This window comes from Malurus melanocephalus, unplaced genomic scaffold, assembly GCF_030028575.1.
Source record: "Malurus melanocephalus ecotype Western Australia unplaced genomic scaffold, MMel_1.1 scaffold_56, whole genome shotgun sequence".
NCBI lineage: Eukaryota > Metazoa > Chordata > Aves > Passeriformes > Maluridae > Malurus > Malurus melanocephalus.
The window spans coordinates 1,470,592-1,493,252 of NW_026623288.1; the positions used below are offsets into that span (position 1 = coordinate 1,470,592).

At 36.3% G+C, this 22,661-nt stretch overlaps 1 protein-coding gene across 4 annotated transcripts in view; it reads left to right on the forward strand.

Moving 5' to 3' along the window:
* The window catches only part of STAG2 (STAG2 cohesin complex component), a 70,137-nt gene that overhangs the window by 26,625 nt on the left and 20,851 nt on the right, over window positions 1-22,661 (forward strand). For all 4 annotated transcript variants that reach the window (XM_057365659.1, XM_057365662.1, XM_057365661.1 and 1 more), the window contains exons 2-16: window positions 6,153-6,297; window positions 7,527-7,605; window positions 8,691-8,852; window positions 11,097-11,193; window positions 12,491-12,567; window positions 13,814-14,018; window positions 16,246-16,397; window positions 17,596-17,669; window positions 17,784-17,907; window positions 18,975-19,073; window positions 19,170-19,249; window positions 19,728-19,835; window positions 20,676-20,787; window positions 21,359-21,476; window positions 22,203-22,306. In XM_057365659.1, coding sequence (XP_057221642.1) covers window positions 6,254-6,297; window positions 7,527-7,605; window positions 8,691-8,852; window positions 11,097-11,193; window positions 12,491-12,567; window positions 13,814-14,018; window positions 16,246-16,397; window positions 17,596-17,669; window positions 17,784-17,907; window positions 18,975-19,073; window positions 19,170-19,249; window positions 19,728-19,835; window positions 20,676-20,787; window positions 21,359-21,476; window positions 22,203-22,306 — 1,635 coding nt within the window. In that variant the 5' untranslated portion in view covers window positions 6,153-6,253. The remainder of the gene's footprint in view (window positions 1-6,152; window positions 6,298-7,526; window positions 7,606-8,690; window positions 8,853-11,096; window positions 11,194-12,490; window positions 12,568-13,813; window positions 14,019-16,245; window positions 16,398-17,595; window positions 17,670-17,783; window positions 17,908-18,974; window positions 19,074-19,169; window positions 19,250-19,727; window positions 19,836-20,675; window positions 20,788-21,358; window positions 21,477-22,202; window positions 22,307-22,661) is intronic.

The window sequence follows — 22,661 nt, forward strand, 5'->3', positions numbered from 1 at the left end:
TGGCAAAGCTCCTCATTGGCTTCGTTGTGAAGATTCAGTTCAGCTGCCCATGCTACAACCATGTTACTTGTGTGGCTACAGGAGGAGTTGATTCAGTTGGCTGATCYAATGGGGGGCTAATCATGGGRCAAAGGAAATGGTTTTGTTTTTGTRWTTTGCTTGCTGTTGGTTCGCCTGAGTGCTARAAGGAGCAGAAACTTTCCTGTTTTTTGGAGAGAGGGAAGGAAGACCTACTGCTTTCAGTAACAGCCCACAAGTGTTGGAAAAGTATGTTCCGAGATGGCTTCTTCCCACTTATTCAGCAGACTTGTGTGAACTAAAGAGCAAATGTTGTAAAAAAATGAATGGAGGCCAGGGGAAAAAAATGGTAGTGATGGCATAAAATCAACAACCATCGTAATATGGCTTTCTTTTATTTTTTGAAAGATGGAAAGATGTGTGGTCCCAAGTGATGTTGAGGGGGGTATAGCAGCTGGAAGTTTAGGGGAAAAAATGTGAAGAAAGAAACTGAAAAGATAAGAGCCATATGAATTTGGTCATTTAGGTTCTTTGGTGACATGCGTAGCTGTTCAGTGGCTTTGGCACCACGGACTGGTCCTGTGTATATTGACCATGTCTCTCTTGGTAAGCAGGAAGAATGTAGATTGATGGTCTCTAGTGCAGGTCTTTCTGTAAAGGAATTKCAAGTCTCATTTGTTAAGCAAACAGCACAAAAATAACTATACAGATAAAGGTATTAATTTCATTATTGTTTTGTTTAGTCTTGATTGCACTATCTTAATATGATCAAAACTGCTGATATGGTTATAACTATWGTACAATTACATAATTCTGCTTGAAGTACGTTTTCTGTATTTTACTCAAATTACAGAATTGCTTTAAATCTTGTTGGCAGCTGAAATATTAGGTTGTGTACTATTAGTAGAAATAACACGCTCTTTGAGGTCTGTAGGGAATGTCATGCAGTTGCTCAAAATCTTGCTTAAATGTCCACTTACAGYGATAAAAGCAAAAGGAATATGAAGAAGCCGATTTGTCTGGATTTTTTTTCCCCCCAAGTAACAAAGTCTTATTTTATCAAACAAAAAGTTAGGTATATTTTAGTTTATCAGAAAAAGAGGTGAGATGTATGATATRGCTGATAATGGTTTCTTTTCTAAAATAGTTAAGGGAAACTGATGGACATATTTCTGATTCTTTATTTGAATTTTATCTGACTAGCATTTTAACTGTTGCTGCTGCATAATTGATCCTGAAGCATCAGCATCCYTCATGGATAGTTAAATAATTCAGAGATAAACTTGAGCCATACTCTTCAACATCACAGTTTCAGAAGTTCTAATTTTCTGAATTGAGATCCTTGATTTTACAGGTGATTAATTGAATTACAGGGAAGAAATCAMTACATCTCTGAACAGCTAATCCCATGTTACCCAAATCTTTGTCCTGGCCACGTAGCCRTATTTTAAATTTTGCATCTCTGCCTTCCCATAAAAATAATAACTGTTTTTACTGATTTGCRTTATAAAACTTCCAGATAATCGATGCCAAACATCCAGCAGCAAGCAAAATAMAACAGCCTGTGTAGGGACCATCCCCCAACCAAAACCCATCTACCTGAAACCTCTGCTGTGAGCTTGGTCAGTAGCACTGGAATTACTGCACTTACACAAGTGTACAAAACCCAAGTGTCTGGGACTGATTGTGTGATTCTTTGTATTTGATGTGTGTGTATATGTACATATATAATTAGGTATATTCTTAGAGCAAAGGCTGCTCACTGAATTGCATTAATGTATCTGCATGTAATTGGAATTGTGGGAGGACAGGTAGCCCTGAGCAACTGCTGATCACAGCATATCTGTTATTGTGTGCATTGTGCTGATGAATTCTGTCAACTTGTGGCAGAGTCAACATTTGGCCAATGTATTTGAGTTAATCACAACCATACCTAAATTAATTATTCATGTAATAGGGATAAATAGACTTWAAGATTTAAATCTGTTTTTCTGTGAAGATTCATTTGGGTCTTGATAGTGTTTTGTGCTTGGCTCTTGCTTTTAATAGGCAAATTCTTTGAAGTTGAAACCCCTCCGACATTTATGGTTGGAAGCATTATGTACTATTACTGTTCCTGGACTGCTCCTGTTGTTCCAGTAGGTTTTTAGTTCGTAAATATTTTGTTAGCAAGGTTTTAAATAGCAAGGTGCAATAAAGGGATATATTATCTCKGCTATTATAATGTAGTTTGAAATTCTGCTTGTTTTGAAAGCTAAATACTGAGAGTAGCCATACTGCAGCAGCTGTATGTGTGTCTGTCTTTGGAAGAGTCATTGGAATCAAACATGAATGTGCCTTTATTTCAGAAAAGATGACGAAACCCTCTGGTGTCTTAATCTAAATACAATTTTAAAGGAAATGTGATACAATATTATTGCAGTTTTAGCAATGTGTTAYAAAGTTTATTGCAGAGAAATAACTAGGTCAACCTCTGGATGACCTGTCTTTTGGAGTTTCTTCAGTTTGCTTTAGGCTAGAGCTCCACCTTGTGATCCTTCAGCAGGATACATTTTCTTTTTATAGTTAATAATTTAATTATGATTTCACAAAGTTGAGTGCCTTTAAAAGTTTTCACAGGCTTGAGAGATTTCAGTATCTGCTGGGGAAAATTAAAGTTGGAATTCTGTGAACATGCCAGAAAGGAAACTTAAGAGCTGATTTTTATGATACACTTTAGTTTAGGGTTAACTTCTTAATGTCTTAAAATAATCTGCTTATTAGAACACATTTAGTAGATAATGTAGACTTTCACTGTTTGGAATGGCACCTGAAAGAATTTCACTTCTTTCTTTTAAGACGTCCGTGGGACATATGATCTTGATATATTTTAAAAGTTTTGGTAGGAAAATCATCTATATAAGAGTCCTTTCYTAGTGACTTCCTGAACCGGTTGCTTTGAATGAGTCATCCAGTGTATGCATGACGAAGACATGGCTGGCAKTAGTCTTGAATTTCCAGAAGGTGTTTAATGAGATGAAAGATCTTGGGGAATGACCAATGTCGCTCTTTTCGCATACCAAAACAAGAAAACATGACATAAAATTGGAAAGTGATAAAATCAAGGAAAAAATATGCCTTTTGGTAATCTTGAATTTGGCTGTGGAAGTTCTTGGATGGAAGACTTTCCTCTGACTATTGAGTTCAAAAACTATTTGGAAATACTAATTGAAAACAACAAAAAAAAAAAGTTGTTATGAAGTATAGGCACAACCTCTCTGGCAAACAAAATCCATGGATTATTTCTGGAYGCCAGGCAGGTATTCAGGGAAACTTTGCCATAAAGGAAATGTGTTCTTCCTTGGGCAGCTTCTCTTGGCCACTGCCAGAGAGGGTTTGCTGGCCTGGGTTGACCCTGCTGGCTGAGCATCAAAAGGTCCCTGTCTTGCTCTTCATGTATGTAAATCTTGTAAAATTATTCTTCACTACAACAAATGCAAGGGGGTTTTTGGTTGTTGGCGGAACCTGAGCTTGATGCCGGAGATTCCTTACACTCTTACTTTATACAGTGTTGCCAGGTATTCGTCTCTAGCTTCTGTTTTCCAGAAAACCAGGATACAGTTGCACTCATGAGGACTAAATTTATTCTACCTTCAAGAAAAACAAAAACCGTGAATTTTAGTAGTTTAACACTTACTTACGCTGGCATGTAGCCAGAACTTGATATGTCTGTTCTGTTCTAGGAGGTGATTCTGACAAATGCTGTGTTTTCTCTCATGTTTTGTGGTGTGTCCTAAGATGAACAGTCYTGACAAGAAGTTCAAGTTGGTCTAAATGGCAGACAATTTGTTTTGATAGTGATTTATTTGGTTTGTTTGATGTAGAGAATATGTATTCTAAAAATTTGCCCATTCTTTTTCATAGTTATGGTTTTTTTTCTTTAAAGTAAGTATTGAGATTTTTGCAAAATTTGGTGGGATTGTAGTTTTGTGTTTCATAAAAGGAGCCAATTTGCATGTAAGGATCCTGATCATCACTTTAGTAGATGTCTTGACTCTCAACAGCGAAAAATGTAAACCAGAAAGAATCAAATACCARCACATTGATAGACTGGTTGAACTTGAAACTGGGCAGTGTGGTTTTTGAAGTTTGCATCTCTGCTTTGCACTGGGACTGAATCACAAGCATGCCTCAAAAAGAACAYGTGTAGCAGTATATCTTTCTTCTTAATTTTTCTTTTTTTTTTGTGTTCCTGCCTCCCTGTACATCAGCAGGTGCCAGCCTGATGAACAAGGTACTGAGGTGTGTCCTTTTTTTCCAGGTTTGAGCTGCTGATTGGAATCCCAGTAAATATTAAGAGATAAATATATATTTAAAAAATCCGGAGTGTAGGGCTTTTCAATATGTTAGCTTCTTAGCATGTAATTTCACGGACGGCCTGGATGGTATAATAGCACTTTGCACCRAAGAAGGGAATTTTACCCTTCCCTCCCCTGCTTGTGGCTATGCAGTCTTGTATTTCCTGTGCCTTGGCTCTGGATATCTGCTGTTGAACCAGTTTAACTTGAGAATCTGGGGAAAAAATACTTGAGTCCTATTTTGCCCATTGTAGTGGGAAATGAAATGGAGTGATACTGAATTGGCAGAGCCTACAMAGGTGTGAATGGCTGTTCAGGGGTTGTTACCATGCCTGGGACCACAGTTTGCTGCAGAGAGTGAAAATGGAGTGCACTGGTCAGGTGCCCATGTGGTGGCTTTAGAGCAGGGAGGAATGCAGTGACAGAGTTTTCTGCCATTCTGCAGCACGGGTCTTTTAGAAGCTGTTTATCTTCTGCTGTGTTTTGGGTGGAACATGCTTTAGTTGTTGCAGACTGTCTTAAGATCGRTCGTCTTGAACCTCCTTGCATTTTGCCACTATTTATTTCCACTCTGGTTCTCTGCTTTTATGTSATTATGTGAAATGTGAAGAAAGAGAATGTAATAAGTTCAGGGTTTATGGTTTCTCTCAGCTCTTTAAATCCTGGAAGCTACAGTGGCCCCTAGCCTTCGGAATAAGCACTTGCAGGACAAAACCTGTTCAGCCTCTCTGCACACTCGATTGAAATGCAGTCTGGAGCAGAGCTACCAGACATTGAGCAAATGTGCTTAGCATGCCAAAATTAAATCTTTCCCTCAAATACCTAATCACACCAGCAAGCTGTAGAGTCRGCAGACTGACTCTGAAAGTTTTCCTCCTTGGTATTCTGTCTTTAAAATACCTGAACATCATGCTTTCTTTATTTCACTATGTAAAAGTTAGCTTAGGGTAGCCAAGTGACATAGAAGACTTCAGCCTAGATAGCTAAACTTGCTTTTGAAGTATCTAGGGTGTTTTTTTCCCCCCTTGAAAATAGGAAAAACAAGAGAAAAAAACAAGATTTATTATAATGGACAGTATTATAATGAAGTTTAACACAAGTATTTCACAATCTTTAGTTTTCTTGCTTAAACCCAACTGTGTTTCCAGTGTTTTCCTTTATATTATGTGGATCATATATCTTCCTTGATATTCTCGAGAGTCTTGACAAATGCTTCAAATGTTAAACGTGTTGTAAGTCTGGTTTATCAACTCTGGAGGACATGGCATTGTGAAACAGCTGGTTATAAGAACTTGTTGTAAGAGCTTATATTTATGGAAAATGACATGGAAGTTGGCAAATTGGAGACACAAAGTTGCGATATATAATGACCTTAAATGTATGTATACTGTGCTTCAAGATCAACACCAAGTCTGGTTTTGGTTTGGTCAGCTAGAATTRCTCTACTGTTGTCAATTCTGGGCTYTGCTACTTGTAAGGTACTGGTGAAAACCATTCCAGTTTGCTCATCCTATTCAAGAAATGTGGGTGGTGAGGKTTTTTTGGGTTATATTTTATTTGGTTGGGGTTTTCCCCAGTGTTTCTGTATTTTTGTTTTACTGCGATGGCTTTACCATTTGTGGAGTCACTTTGTAGTAGGATCATGGGTGGGAGGAGTCAGAATAAAATCTTTRAACAGGAAAAGGCTTTCTTGGAGACAGAGAATGGTGTGATCTACATTTTCTGTATTTCCAGCTTTTTTACCCATGCAAATGTGGAATAATTTTCACTGTCATTTTTTTATTTATTTTATTCTAGAAGTTGTCTGCTACAAACGAAGAAAGAAAAGTAAGCTTGCACTTCAGACTGCTTTTTGAATMTCTTTCTAATACAGTGGTGTTCCAGAAGATGATAAAGAAATGATAGCAGCTCCAGAAATACCAACTGATTTTACTCTCCTTCAGTAAGTACTTWAAGAATTTGTAGTTTCGTTTGTAAATGTTGTCTCTTTTTAGTGTTATAATTTCCTTTSTCTTGGAAACTTGAAAACAAAATAAATGATGGTGGTCTATGTTTTTTTTTTCTATTGAGTTGTTGATAAAAGCATTGTTTTAATTTTTTCTTGAAAAATAAGAACACTTAGGAGTCTTGGAAGAAGGACTTTGTTCCACCGTTTTCCTTCTTTCATTCTTTCCCCCAACTTACTGGTTGAAGGCTTTTCCAGTCCGTATCAGTGTTCGTGGTCAGCAAAACCAGACATGGCAGAATCCACATKAAAAGGCAGCAAGCTTGCAGACGCTTGAAGTAGTGAGGGACTCTTTAAGTTTCTGGAGTGTTTTAGAATGTTGTAAATAWATCTGTAGGAATGAGTCTCCYGTGCCTCCAGTCATCATTCTGATTGGATGGAATTTGGAATCAGGAATTGTGATAGTAGCTGAAATTCACTGTACTGCATCTGTATGTTAAAATGAGATCTGGTAGTGTCATTTACATTCTACAGGAAATGGAGAATACACAAGCCAAGCATTCTCTATTAATAATTCAGGTGATTTCACACACCATCCTCCTATCAATGTTGCCAATAAAGGATTTGTGTATCAAAGTAGTGTATTTTACTGTGTAGGAAATCCAAAAAATGACGTGTGTTTAGCATGTTTTTACTTTATAAGCCTAAATAGAACTACAGCTTATCTTTTTGATGMGGAAACCTCACCGGAACTTTGTTTCTTTACCTTTCAACATAAGTGCAAACCTCTTACTTATTTCCTAAGTTCCTAACAGCATGAAGAAATCTGYTGAGACAATTTGGTTGTCGGGGAAGGTGATGTTTTTGGGGTTTTATGGCTGTTGGCATTTTTCCCCCTTCTCATTTTAAGTATTTGTGACTGATATCTAGAGCTCTTTGCTTTTTGAGATGTTGTCATGTTTATCATGTGCCAAAGGCATGGTTCCCAACCTGCTATTTTCTACCTACCCYYAAATGTKMTAATCTTACTGTATGGCYTCCTTCACAGRTATGTTGTTTGGAGGAGGCAGGATRGGCTGTGAGCATGAGGATATGCTCTGCTCCTCAACAGGAGGCTTGGGAAAAAAACAATTTCACTGGACTGAGAACATTCTATGGTTTTATGTAGTATATTAAAGAACATTTCTGATGAAATGTGTAAATGGTTTGTCTTTTTATCCTTGCAGGGAGTCTGAAACACACTTCTCTTCTGATACAGACTTTGAGGATATTGAAGGAAAAAACCAAAAACAAGGCAAAGGCAAAGTATGTGCAGTCTTTAGGGTTACTGAAACATTACTACTATTATGAATTGAAGAGTTTAGTACTTGCTCTGAAGTTGAATGAGCTAGGAATGTTTTGTGAAAATAATTAATATTTATATTTTCATGGAAATGCTTCATCTTGACTGTTTCCATGATATTTTCTTAGTGCTCTGAAGGTATAAGGGATGTAGAGGAGGAAATTATGAGCTTTGATTTGATTGGTCTCTCGGCACATTTTCCATCCTGTACTTAAATTCATAATGAATTCTGTGTCTTTTAATTTGAAAAGTGAACAGATACMACTAATTGAATTAGAAGGGTTTTTTGTAATAGGTTGCAGACAGGAGCTTACAATAGTTGAGTGGGAGGTCTAAACCCAATTCCCARCCCTTCTGTCCCTCCCTTGGACAGTTGTCCTCCCCACCTCTCAYTGGCACCATGTGGGGCTCCTTCCCTGCTGGTCTGAGCTGTGACTCTTCACTGAGCATCCTGTGTGCCTGTGTCAGTGCACAGCAGCTGCTTATTGAGAGGGGATGTTGGATTTTATGCAATGATTGTGTAATTTGTGCTTCAAATGTTTTTCTTTCTTCTTTCTGTAAGTCATACTTGATTTAGGAAATCAAATACAAAGACACCTGTCTGCTCTTTCTCACTCCCCCTTGCCAACGTAGGTTTAGATCAGAAAACAAAAGGTTAATGAATTGCAGAGGAGACTTTGTGATGTGTTAAGGGAATCACCTTAGCTGTTTTGTAGGAAATATGTATTATCTGTTCTACAATTTAAACATGAGAAAAATCTGTGTTATACACTATCATTAATCACATTTTTTAGTTCCTACAAGATTTTAAATGAGGGAAGGAGGAAGGGGAACCTGTAGACGTCTTTCTGGTCTTTGTATCATTCAGGATCTGCTGTTCTTAATTTTTTAACTTTAATTTTTAATATATTTATATTTACACATACATATATATAAAATATTAAAAAAAATCTGGTTGCTGGTCTGTATTTGTTGTGGCATGGAGAATGTTGGTTTTTTTAAATACTTCATAATAATTAAGTAAAACCTCTTGTGTGTGTGGTTGCAGACCTGTAAAAAAGGAAAAAAAGGACCAGCAGAGAAGGGAAAAAGTGGAAACGGAGCGGGGAAACCCGGTGGTCCGAATCGGATGAATGGACATCACCAACAGAATGGTGTGGAAAACATGATGCTCTTTGAAGTAGTTAAAATGGGCAAGAGTGCTATGCAGGTAAGACCTGGGATATCTCTATGACTTGGATGTGGATACAATTTAAATAAAATAAGATTTTCCTCTACAGGAAATTTATTCAAATGAAGTTCAAAGTAATATTTTTTCCATCAATTTGGTGGTTTTACTTGTACATAAGGATAAAAATAAGGGGGTTTTGCTTTGGTAATGTTTGAATTTTGATGAACTGATTTTCTRTTTCTAAATGTTCTTCATGAGTAATCACATATGTAATAAATAAATTTGTACTATGATTCCAAGTAAGTCTTTAGTGTCCTGAATGAAGAAAGGTTATTTTAGATCACCTGACTTAAAAGTCYTTTTTGTGTGGCAGTAACTGAATACAAATGTGGTTTAGAATTATTGTTGTAGAACTTAACAAGAATCTGCAGTTTTTAGATGCATCCAGAGCTTAGATTATCTGAAAATAAATAGTTACTTCTCTTCTCTCACCCAAAGTAGAATCACTACCTACAACTTAAGGACTTCTGTTTAAAATTTCCTGACCCAAATTCTAGCCAATTACAGTGTAGCAATGTGTTCTGGCCAAGTCAACTGAGGGAAAATTTAACTTGTTCAAGTCTCTGCATTGGCATTCTCCCTACTGCATTTACTAAGAGGATTGAAGTCAGACTATTACGAAATACAGCACTGTTTTTGTCGTTTTTTTAAAAATTCAGTYGCTATAGCGTTTGCGTGTCTCTGCGTCTCCCAGTGGAGAGAGGGTTAAAGTGTAATAAAGTGCTTTCCTGCTGACTCACTCATGTGACTCCWCGGCAGCAGTGTGGAAGAAAGGCTATCTTTGGATTTGGAAATCTGGAGTTTACAGCTCCTGTAATACACATGCAGGAAGCTGGCTGGCTGTGCAGATCTCTCAAGGTTTGCAGGTGCCTGCATTACAGCAGCTCCTGTATTACAGCTGGAAACAAAAACTAATTATTTACATGTATTTTCACAGAGAAATTCTGATACTTCCATCATTTGTTTCATTCTATTTCAAAGCAGATGGAAAAACAATACTTCTCTAACTGTTGTTCAGCCAGTTATCAGTGATTGTATCTTCATGACTTTTTCACTGCTTAAAATGATACACTGTTGAAATATTTTGCTTTCCAAGTGAAAAATGGACCTTTGCCAGGTTTGATTACTCTGCTGAACTGGGGAATTGATACCTGAATCTTTGTCAATTTTTTAAAATAAAGAAGGAAAAACRTCTCAAAATATTTCTAAAATAAATTTCTGCAGTCAGAGTACAAAGTTTTCTCTGTGGCGCTCAGCATTTGCTTATCTGTAAAATTTTGATAATAATTTTATTTTATTTTAAATTCTATATCTTCTTCTGAATTAGCTGACAAGGTGGTGTTATGTCATAGGTTGGACTCGAGAATACAGACAGAAAGCTTTGGAGATGCTGCATAATCCAGGCATCTTTTGGAAATTCTGAATTATTCTATCATTCAGGGATATTAYATATATCAGTGTTAATATTCAGTATTAAAAAAAAGTCAAATCTGAGAACTTAATACTAAAGTAAGTCTCTTGTGACTGTGTTAATAAAATCGTGTGATTCCATGCCTTTATGACCTTGGCAGTAGATGGTTTATTCTCTACAARTGGATGGTTAAAACATAATTGCATGCAAATTCTGTTTTCTCCAAATGATTACCACAAGTTTCCTGTTAACTTGTTTCACATTAAGGTTTTTTTAATAAAACGTGCTTGTTCCTATTTGCCTTAGTGACTACAGAGTAATTAATATCCATGGAGTGTAGGGCAGTGCTGTTCATCCTATTACGGCAAATGTGTGTGAAGCAAAGGTCATCAAAGAGGTACATTTTTAAAGGAATATAGGGAGCTGTAGCAGTTGGAATCAAATGCACTAATAGTATCTTCAGACAAGTGTCAATAGCTTGGGAGAGCAGGAGGAGGGTGTAAATAAAAAACCTGATTCTGTAAAATACCCCAATTAGTTTTGCATTYTTCCAAAAACRTTRCTGTAGGAATATATGATAYTCCTGTGCTTTGCRTTTAGGTGTGAGTTTTGTACTGGTGTATGTTTATAAAATAAAATGAGTTCTTGAGAACTTAAGACACTAAAGGATCATTTAAACATTTAGTTCCATATTAATCAAAAAAGAGTTCAATTTAGTTAAGGGGTGAAGAACAATCACTGGGTAACAAGTAAGTAACAATGTCTTCAGTTTTTGAAAACTGAGCRGTGCTTTTTTATTTGTTTTGTTTCAGTCTGTAGTGGATGACTGGATAGAATCATACAAACATGACAGAGATATAGCACTCCTTGATCTCATTAACTTCTTTATTCAGTGTTCAGGTTGCAAAGGTAAGATAYTGAAATGTTTACTCATCCATTTAAGTAATATTATCGTGTGATTCTCAATCTTTGCTTGCATACTAGTGATGCTGGAAAACTGCTCCATCCCTGTAGCTAGTTTACCAGGTTCTTGGAGTKAAACAAGTTTTTCTGAAGGTGGAAGCAGGAGGTTTAGGAATATTATACTATTGTTTAAACTGCTGATTAAGCCTTTTGTATTTACAGCAGATAGAAGTCAGTACTGATACTTGACATGTGCTTCATCTTCCTCTGCTCCTGCTGTTATTTTAGAAAATTATCTCTCCTAATACTGGTAGTTAAGCTTATTCAGTTTTGGAATTCTGATTTAGATGTGCCTATTTTTTATCAYTGATTGTTTTAAGATTGCTTCRTAGCTTTTATARACATGCTTGATATAAGTGATATTAYGGACAACTTCATGGTAGCCAGTCTGCAGTAAGACTGTGTTTCCATATTTTATTTTATTCTTTATTTTCTGATTTTTCTTTCCTCATTTACATATCCTCCATTCTTTTACCTCTTACCTTCTTTCGAAGTGGAGAAGGTAACTTACCTTGCAGTGTCAGTATGCTTGATAGAGGAGAGTGGGATGTAATTTGTTCTGCTCAAGTGTTTTCTCTGTCCTGATAAACTTYTAACATGCGTAAATCTCCAGGAAGCTAACAGTGTTCCTCAGAGGTTATCTGTGCTTTCAAGAGCAGTGACCTTTTGATTATTGTTACAAGATAAAGCTGCAAAGTCTTTAAATGCTTTCTGTGATGATCCTTGTCATGAATTTTGCAGTAAACTTCGGGAGATCTATTTGGTTTTTGTATCACCGTCTACACTGTAACAGTCTGAGGCCAAGACAAATAGAAACTGCATGAAATCACTCTGTTTATTACAGTGCAGAAGATAATAAATAGCAATACAGCTGTTCAAAATTGTCTTGCACCATTTAGAATATTGAGTTTTAAAAGGTCAGATGGTGTAATTTCTCACTGACAGAGAGTGGCACAAGTATCTTTGACTCCTGAATTTGAGTGAATGAGTAAATCCTGGATGTGTGTGTACATGCACACAAACACACTTGTTGAAAAGAGTAATAATAACCCCACATATGTGAATGGGGCGCTTGTTATGCATGGACGCTAGAAATAAAAATGGGGAAATGATGGAAAATATACATGTGTAATCTGTAAGTTAGGTTAAAAGAGATTATTTTTACATTGTCGCAGGAGGCATGTCATCTGCCATCTACTGCTTTCATATTAACAGTKCTAATAACCTAATATCTAAATTGTAGGAGTTGTTACAGCAGAGATGTTCCGACATATGCAGAATTCTGAAATAATCCGAAAAATGACTGAAGAATTTGATGAGGTAATTTAATGAAGTGCTGATTATGTATTATTAATAGTTGTTATTTTCTTTTTTCCCATCCCAGTCTTGCTTGATCACTTTGCTAGAGGTTTATTTCAATAATAAGGAGTAACAAAGATACAGGACTTCTATGCGGGAAAATATAAAACTCTTATTTTACTAAACATATAAGACTAGGAAGTAAAGCTCTCTCTGTGTTTGCAATTTGTTTTATTAATGGTTTAAAAATCAATATTGACTTTCAGTTGTTAAAAGGTAGTAACTCCTACTACTGTGGGGCTGTGGGGGATACTTACCCATCCTGCTGTTTATGTAAGGCCTTAAATTCTCTCTTAAAATTATTACTAAATGTATTTGTATGCATTCATTAATCTACAAATTGTGGGGATTTAAATTTGATTATTCTCCAATTGAAGACTAATGATTTTCCTTTTATGGGGATTTTAACTTTTTTCCCTTTAAATTGTCACTTTCTGTTCCACAGAGTGTTGGGGTAAATGAGATGTGTTGGGGTTTTTTTTTGGTGGGCAGTGGAGTTATTTTTGGTTTGTTTGTGTGCTACTTATAGTATTTTTATTTTGTTGGGGTTTTTTTTGTTCSGGTTTTTTTTTGACTTTGGTTTGTTTTTTGGTTTTCCTGGGTTTGAGTGGTGTTCCTTTCATCCTGTGTTCCAGCAAATGTAWATGTAGCTTTAGAACCTCCTCCCCAAATTTGTCAAGTGCACAAGCAATTCCCTTCACTACCACCCTTCAAATAATTAAAAAAATCCATAACTTTAACTGAGGGGAAAATGTAATATCCTTTTCTTTAAAACGATTTTAGTGTTCCTTAGAAGTACCTCAATGCATTAATAGATTTGATTGCTCTAAGGCAATWTTGTGTGTAATTTATGAAGCCACACCTGGGACTGTTGGTACATGGGTTTTTTTATTGCTATGTCATGCTCACTTGTTCTTGTAACAGAATTCTAATGAACAACTCTCAGATTTCTAATCCCTTTTCATGGATACTTTCTTTATTTTTCAACCTGTATTGTTGTTCAGCCTCTTAAAGAAACTGTTCACAGAAGCACTGACAGAAATTATTTTTTTTTTCTCCCTGTCATTTTACCATTATTTTTAAAGGCTGCCAAATCAGGAGAGGGACACATGTTTATTATATTCAAGGTATTGTAGTAGGTACTTTTGTGAAGTAACTTCTAAGACGTTTGAAAGAGTTCCCTGTTTCCTTTTCTGTGTTTTAATAGGATAGTGGAGATTATCCGCTGACTATGGCAGGCCCCCAGTGGAAGAAGTTCAAATCCAGTTTTTGTGAGTTCATTGGAGTACTCGTCMGACAATGTCAATATAGCATCATATATGATGAATATATGATGGATACTGTCATTTCACTGCTCACGGGGCTGTCAGACTCACAAGTCAGAGCATTTCGGCACACTAGCACACTGGCAGGTCAGTGAATTATATTTATTTGGGTGTTGCTTACATTTAATGTTTTGTGTTGCACGGGACAGAATTATTCTGGTTAAACTTCTTGATACTCAACATTCAACTTGTGTTTTATTGTGTGATACCGTTTTTGTCTAATGCAACTTGCTTTGGGACAGCTTTTTTCTTGGGTTTTTGTTACTGGAAAACACAGCAATATTTTAAAGCATTCTTTGCTAGCTGTCTGGTGCTTAATTTTTATTACCTTTAGTAGAAAAAGTAAATAGAAGGAAAGTTTTCAGTCGATTCTACACGTTTGTCTTTGGTCATAAATAAGGGTGTAGTGTCTTAATCTTAAATGCAGTTGAACCTGTTCGTGCTCTGCATTAAGTCAAACAGAAGTTGTAGTTTATGTTGGATGCAATTTTTACTACAAACTTAAATTGTGCTACATATTGAGGCCATAGCATGACGTAAAGTAGCATTTCTGGCCTTAGCATTAGAAATAATAGAACTTTTTCATCAGTAATACAATCTCTAAATTTACGTTTTTAAGTAACTGACATTTTCACATAACTTTTTTCCCAGTCTGTTAAATTGTGAGGAAATCCCTAATGAGTTAAGTATAGAATGTTTCAAAAAATAAGTCTTTTATGCACAAAGGATGAGCTTCTTGGATAAGGGAGTKCTAAATTTGCACTGATTGCTGAGGAAGGGTTGTGAATGGCATTGTGTGGCTGTCAGTTTATGTGAGATTATTGTAGCAATTTTACTTTGAACAAGGTACGTTTAGGTTGTATGTGGAACTGAGATTTTGCCACACTGGAAATAATTATTGTTGGCTTCCCTGGACCTGGCTGATTTACAGCTGGCTTCAGTCCTGACTGTCCTGTCAATCTTTCTGTATCCTTGATAGCTCTCTTGAATTTAAATTAGTACACTGCACATGGGGCTGCTGCCGTGTGAGACTTTCACAGCCCGGGCATTTCTTSTGGAGAGAGGCACAAAACCTTTTATTTCAGGGGAATTTACAGATTCTGCTGAATCATCAGTTCTGACTGTTGTATTATATGACTAATACAAATTCTTGGTCTTAAAAAGTTAGTTCTTACCTTCTTTTGTTATTGTTGAGTTGTGCGTGAATAAAAATTGCAGAAATTGCCCTGTTGCATGTCAGTTTMTGTCACACAAAGTATTTTTTATGAGCCATTTGTTTGCATTTGTTCACATCAGTAGTCAATTCTATTGGTTTTGTGTGTTCACCTCAGTTTTACTGTGTTCTTGAAGTTTATGTTTTATATGGAATAGAGCGCCAGCAAAATCCTTGTATCCATATTTACTGGTGCTCGTGGTAATTTTGGCTTCTGTGATGAGCTCAGACTCGTTCTTTAATCTTGATATCTTTGGTGATCAGTGTGAGATGGTATTTCAATCTAACTGTGTGGTTTTGAGCCTTGCTCATCAGCTTTATGCTGGTGATACACACACAAGAGTTTTGTGTGTGCTCTGCCACTGCAAGCCCTTTCATGCCTTGTTACAGAAGCTCACCAGACAAGCAAGTACACAATTGATCACCTTCTGGTTTCTGAAAAGGGTGTATTTGGCTGCACTCTTTTAAAAAAAGTTGATTTAAAAGTAAAAGCACACCAAAAATCCCATGCAAGTGTATTTTCTGTTTTGGTCAGTTTTCTTGCGTATTGGCTAATGTGCTTTCTCTGCTTCTGCTAATAAATGAATCTTTAAAAAAACCTGCCCCTTGCTAAAATGAACTAGAGGGGAAAAGACTGATGTGGTATGATGGCATTGGTTGTCTAGGACATGTCCTTTTGAAGAAAGAAACTTCTTGTATATTTAAGATTAAATGGTATCAGTCTAACTGACTYTGATAATGGAATTATTTTAGTATTTCTTGGGCTATGTTTGTGAATCTTACATTCTAYCTCATCTGGGGAGGAAGCATATCCTATATCTYAATTCATCAATAATGATATGCTGGTATTATAAGAAAAGTAATGCTTATAACATTAAAKAAGTGACAGAACAGAATAGCAGYATTATATTTATTGCTTTGATAAATRATGATGCAGTGCTTGGTAAAACATTGCTCAAGTTTGTGTATCAAAAAATGTACAGTGAATGAATTTTCATAAATACGAAAAGGGTTGACAGAGGTGTCAAGATTTTTCTTCTAGGTTTTCTTAGATTGGATAACCTTTTTAGTAATCCTTTTTCTTTTCATTTATTTTTGTAGCCATGAAGCTAATGACCGCTTTAGTGAATGTGGCATTAAATTTAAGTATAAACATGGACAACACACAGCGGCAGTATGAAGCAGAACGAAATAAAATAATTGGGAAACGAGCTAATGATAGGCTGGAACTGTTGCTACAGAAAAGAAAGGAGGTTAGTGCAACTCTRGCTGGTGTGCCTATGACAAGTGTTCATAAATGACAGCTAATAATTAATTTTGTTCTGTAATTGGTTTGGTAGTTAGTTGTCTCTCTAATCCTTTAGATTGTTCATGTTTAATGTTTAAAAAACTTTGAAAGGTGCTTCTTACTGTCTGGAATTCTGTAAAAAGAATAAATGTAGAGTCTTAAAAACAGTAATGTTGTAGTAAAATKAGTAAGAGAGACTTCAATCAGTAATAGATACATTTTTGTTGCATTTCTTGACACTGAGTTCAAATATGTATCAAAAACTACCATACATTGACAGGTTCTGGCTTCTAGAGGAGATCCAAGGGATCTTGGGGCAAAATACTGCTTTTATAATGTCAATAATGATCTCAGCAGAAAGTGTGTTTAAAGGCTTTAGATAAGGCTCTTTTCATCTACAGAAAGCACTATCAAAATTGAAAATGCAGTCTACTTCTATTTTCTTTCTTCTGTGTAAAAGAGATYTGCTGATTCATTGCTGACAGTGTTGTCTTGTTGAAAGCCCTAGTTTATTCAGGTTTCAGTTTTTACTTTTGGGGCAGTTGGTGTTTTGGTTTGTGTTAGKTTTTTGGGTGGTTGGTTTCTTTTTTGGTTGGTTTTTTAGACTTCAGAAATAACTTTTTCATGATCAAAAGAAACATCTCACCTTTGCTCTTCAGCATTTGTGCTGTTACCTGTTACGGTTTTTTTTTTTCCTGACAGTTCAGACAAACGAACCAGTTTGTCTTTTGATCATCTCCCAAAGATTTTGCAGTTCAAGACTGTTCTCTTAAGCATCCATTCAATATAGTTTTGTTAGATGTGTCTGCAGGACCAGTCTTGGTGTAGTACATAAATACATAAAAACCAGGGATGTTACTATAAAATTAAACCAAGTTTTCTTATAAATAAATTAGGAAGGCCCTTTCAGAGACCCAAAATGTGTTTATTACACTTGAAAAGCAGTTTTCCAGTGGTCAGAATTACTAACATTTGTATGCTGTGGTAGATACAATTTGTTAAATAAGAGTATATTGTACTGTGAAACAGATCTATGAGTATTTCAGGGAAGGATTTAATGGTCACACTCATAAACATTAACTTTAGTTTGTCTAGCATCAGCATCATCTGATCTGACTATAAAAGTGTTGCTCACTGTTTATGTACTCTCTACATTCTTTCAGCTTCAAGAAAATCAGGATGAAATAGAAAACATGATGAATGCAATATTTAAAGGTGTTTTTGTGCATAGATACCGGTAAGTTTCTCTTAGTAAGTAATGTGTAGTATCATTCATTTATTCTGGAAGCTGATGGCAGGTTATTTCTAATTATTCATCTATTTGAACTTACTGCCCCACTTCCCTCCACAGAGATGCAATTGCTGAAATAAGAGCCATCTGCATTGAGGAGATTGGAATCTGGATGAAGATGTACAGTGATGCCTTTCTCAATGACAGCTATTTAAAATATGTGGGCTGGACTATGCATGACAAGGTAAAGTGCACTGAGCAAAAGGAGCAGAACCAAGAGGCAGAACTCCTTSGTTGGGTTATTGATCTTCCCAGATTTGGTTTGGATCTCTCAACTCTTTGGCTTGGTCACTGCTTTCCTTATCACTCAGAAGCACTGGTATTTCAAAATACATATAAGCCAGACTTGAATTTTTTGAATATTTTCCAGTGTATATAGAAACTTTTTCTAGGAACTTGACTATTTGTTGTTAAATGCTCTTTTCAGTTTATTGCTGATGCAAACTTACAGTTCACAGTACTTAGCTACCTCAAATTAATGCATGTCATATGGAAAAATGCAGTCCTTTAGCCCAGCAGTTGTCTGTTTTGCCAAGAAGTTCTCTTAGCATTCTCATCTAGCTGTAAAAAGGATGGGAAAAGCCCCCTTTCATGCTGATGGGTGCCTCAAGCTGATATTTAACAGCTACCACCTAGAGACTATTCTTGGAGGGGTCAATAAGACATATTCCCTGACTCATTGTTGAGTCAGCACCTTCCCTCAGTTCTTGCACTGGAAACTTCAAGCTGTTGAATTTTAAGTGAAAGAAATTAGGGATGCTCAGTGTTGCTGTGCTGTTCATGTGCTTGATGTAAAAACCCAATAACCTTGGGCAGTGAGGTGATAAAAGCTGCTTGAGGTCATCTATAACTTAAAACATGTTCTCTGCTGAAGTAGGTCTTGTATTTAAGGAGAAGTATTTCTCTTACCATCTGCTTAGTAATTCTGACTGAACAAGAGATGGTCATCAATGATAGAAATATCTTGAGTRTTTAGAAAGAATGAAACGGGTGTATTTTGATTTATGGAGATGATAAYTGCAGTAAGACCCTGGGGGGTTTTGTTTGGTTTTGTTGCTTCACTGCAACACTTGTTACAAACAAGATTATATTCTTATGTTATTAACATGATCATTGGTAGTATATTATGATGGTATTTAATCTTTGTCTCTGAATTAATTCTGACTGTAAAAGAAACTTGTCTTTTATGACATGAAGATCACATCTGTATCCTATACTTAGCTTTTAATTCAGTTCTTAATTTTATTTTAGCAAGGGGAAGTAAGACTCAAATGCCTAACTGCTTTGCAAGGGCTTTACTATAATAAAGAACTTAATTCCAAATTGGAACTCTTCACCAGTCGGTTCAAGGTTAGTGCAACTTCTTATTTTTGAGTATAATTGAATTGTTTCAAAGTTTCATTACACTAATTGCCTCTTCAATAATATTTTCTTTTGTGTTCTTAGGATAGAATTGTGTCTATGACTCTTGACAAAGAATATGATGTTGCAGTCCAAGCAATAAAATTACTCACTCTTGTTTTACAGTAAGTACATGTATTTTTCCTTATCTGACATACAACAACTACTGAAACTTCAAAGTGTTTCTCATCCCTGTGGGTGAGGCCAGCAGCATCACACTACAGATAACCTGAAAGGTATAGAAATGTCTATGCATCTTACACTCAAATTGGAGTTTCCAAAGTAATCTGTCTAGAGCAGTTTTACTAATTATCTCCCACATTTCAGTAGGTGTAAGGGCTTGAAATGAAGAACGTGGAATATACTGGACATTAGGCAGTAGCTAAACTCTTGAGCATAGCCTTCTAGCAATAGCTCATGCTTTATCAGTATGTTTTGTTCGGGAAGATTTGGGAACTAAGTCTGAGTTTTAGGGTGATAAATTGAAGGAAAAGGCTTAGGTTACCATTCATTTCCATCGCCCTCATTAGAGTTCATACTTCGTTGACTCAGCCTTTTTGTTTTTTTCTTTCTTTCTTTCCTTCTTCCCATCCCTACCCCTAGGAGTAGTGAAGAAGTTCTGACTGCAGAAGACTGTGAAAATGTCTACCACCTGGTTTATTCAGCTCATCGGCCAGTAGCAGTTGCCGCAGGGGAATTTCTTTATAAAAAGTAAGATCAAGAAATTACAGTTAACTTCTTGCTCCTGTAGATTTTYGTATGCAATAATACTGATTCTTATTAGTTTTAATTACAAAAAGTAAAAAAACTGAATCATAAAATGGCCTTAAGAAAGAAGACAGAATGTAATTTCTGAGCTGTTGTAGTTTTTCTGAATGGGAAATAGAGAGCAGTTTAGAAGGCTGCACTTTGGAAGCTTTTTTCTTCAAGGAATATAGTAAAACTGTTCCTATGTCTTCTCCTTTCTCATCCTTTCTGTAAAATATCTTAAAATTCTTGAGCAGTTTGGGACCTAAAACCTGAGCTTGCATCATAATGAGTGTTTTCCAATTTATAGTTCCTCCCCTGTGCCCATCTCTTTCCCCATTGGCCCATATGACCATTTCATAAAATATTTTTTGGTTAAAAAATTCACTAAAAATCCAGCATGTGGCAGGTGCATAGGAGTACAGAGTTTCCATCTAATGCATCTCAGACCTCCTTGAAGTATTTCTTAGCTGCTTTAAGGTGTCCTSTAAGCAGGTTCAGAAAATATAGTTAAGGAGGAGCGTAGGACCTCAAKCACCTGCAATTACCACTGATGTTTGTAAAGCAYTTTGTTATAATTATACGTTCCACTGGAAACAGTCAGTGAAATATCAACTCAGCATATATGAAATGCATTTATGAAATTGTTCAAATGATACTTGTCCCAAATTACTTCCTTTCAAAATAAAATGTGGAGCCAAGTAGCAAGGTATTTAGTGTGTAAAAAAACCTGTATCTTGATGTAAATTGACTATGGTGAAAGCAATGAAGAAGAAACTTGTCAAGAAATAATTTTTCTTTTAGGCTTTTCAGCCGCAGAGATGCTGAAGATGATGGAATACTTAAAAGGAGGGGAAGACAAAGTCCAAATGCTAATCTTGTGAAGACATTAGTGTTTTTCTTTTTGGAAAGTGAAGTAAGTTGGATTTCAGGGATATCCTTGTTTTTGTGGGGTGTGTGTGTGTGTGTGTGTGTTGTTGTTGGGGTTTAATTTTTTAAAATTTAATTATATTTTTGTTTTTCTCTTCCCCACTCATTGGTTAATAACCATGAATCTGTCCTGGTTTTTGTGTTTGAGCAACCTGATCAAAAGACTGTTTTGTGTGGTTGTGTTTATTTGAAGAGTCTGTCACTACACAGTGTTGAGACAGGCTATGAATGCTACTCTGAAAATATGTTGATGTATACATGTAAAGAAATTTTAACAGATTTAGAAGGGGAGAGGGGGAAAAAGCAAAACAAACCCCACAACTCCTACCCACCTATCCCCCAAGTTCTGACAGATTTTGTAGCACTGCTCCTTGTATTTGGTCTGGACTCATTGTTTCGAGTTAATTGGGGGTGAAAATCATGTGTTTAACCAGAGAGCTTGCAAAACTTGCTCTATATTTTTGCCACAGGCAGGTTCCAAGTGAAGAAATACCCTGTATTATAGTTCAGTAATGAACTTCATTGCTGATAAAATACCTTGTCCGTTCTCRTTTTAGTTGCATGAACATGCTGCTTATCTTGTGGACAGCATGTGGGACTGTGCAACAGACCTCTTGAAGGACTGGGAATGTATGAACAGTCTTCTGCTGGAGGAGCCTCTCAATGGAGAAGAACGTAAGATTTTTGTAGAGCTTCGTTTATATTGCTGTGCAGTTTCTGTTAGTCTTGAAATAAGGAAACAAGATGTTTAGATTTATTAGTCCCCATATATTTTCTGTGTTTCCATGATGGTAAGAAGTCACTTAAACAAATTTTAAAATATGAGGAAGGGTAGAAAGAGGTCACCTTCTGGTATGGAGGTGTGACACAAAGACTGATGGTTAGGAGRAAAGAGAAGAAATAGGCTTGCACTGTTGTTGTTCCACAAGTTCAGGCTGTGCTTTTGGCATTAGAGAAACTAAGTTGCTTGTGAAACTGGCTAATTTATTGTTACAGCTACCATGTGGAAAAATACCATCATTTCTTTAATGACAGTAGATCCAAACCCCTGGTGTAATTCTGTAATTCATAGGTCTTAGTAAATGGACCTCTGAAAAACGGAAAGGAAGTAAAATGATTATAAAACATAGTATTTGTTCCACCTGTGACTCATCCAGTGATATTCCGTAAATTTTTCAGTATTTTCTGGTGTCATTTTATAAGGTACTTCTTTTCTCTAACCCCTCTGCCGCCCCCACCTCTCAAATGAGCTGGTGGTCTACATGTCTTTCTTTTTGYCTTTAACAGAAAAAACCCAAAAAACACTCAACCCAGAACCCAAACAAAACCCGTGACGTATCTTGATCCTTGTGGAAAATGAAAAATCAAGCTGTGTGTTAACATCTGTTTCTTAACTTTCAGCTTTAACGGACAGACAGGAAAGCGCACTGATTGAAATAATGCTTTGTACAATTCGGCAAGCGGCTGAATGTCATCCTCCTGTGGGAAGAGGAACAGGGAAAAGGGTAGGAAGCAAAAAACTGCTCATSTAGAGATGTAGGAATGGCTCTGTGGGGCCAGTGTGGGAGGAAGGAAAAGACTGTAGGCTGTTGTTGCTGAAGGGACTGAGATCAGAGATTCAGCTTTGGTCTCCACAGGCTCCGTTCATGAAACTGCCCTGCCCAGTCTGGATTTTGGCATGTGCTTAGTGCAGTTTGAACTACTGCATTTGTTTGCAGTATTAAAGATAATAAAAATTGTTCTGGAAAACAGTATTGGATTGAAAGGAGGACAAAAATWTTTGGGAAAAGCTGAAACTATTTTCAGTGTGGAAGAGCAAAATGGGGGAAAGGAAAATAAGCTCCATAGTCTTTTGGAGGG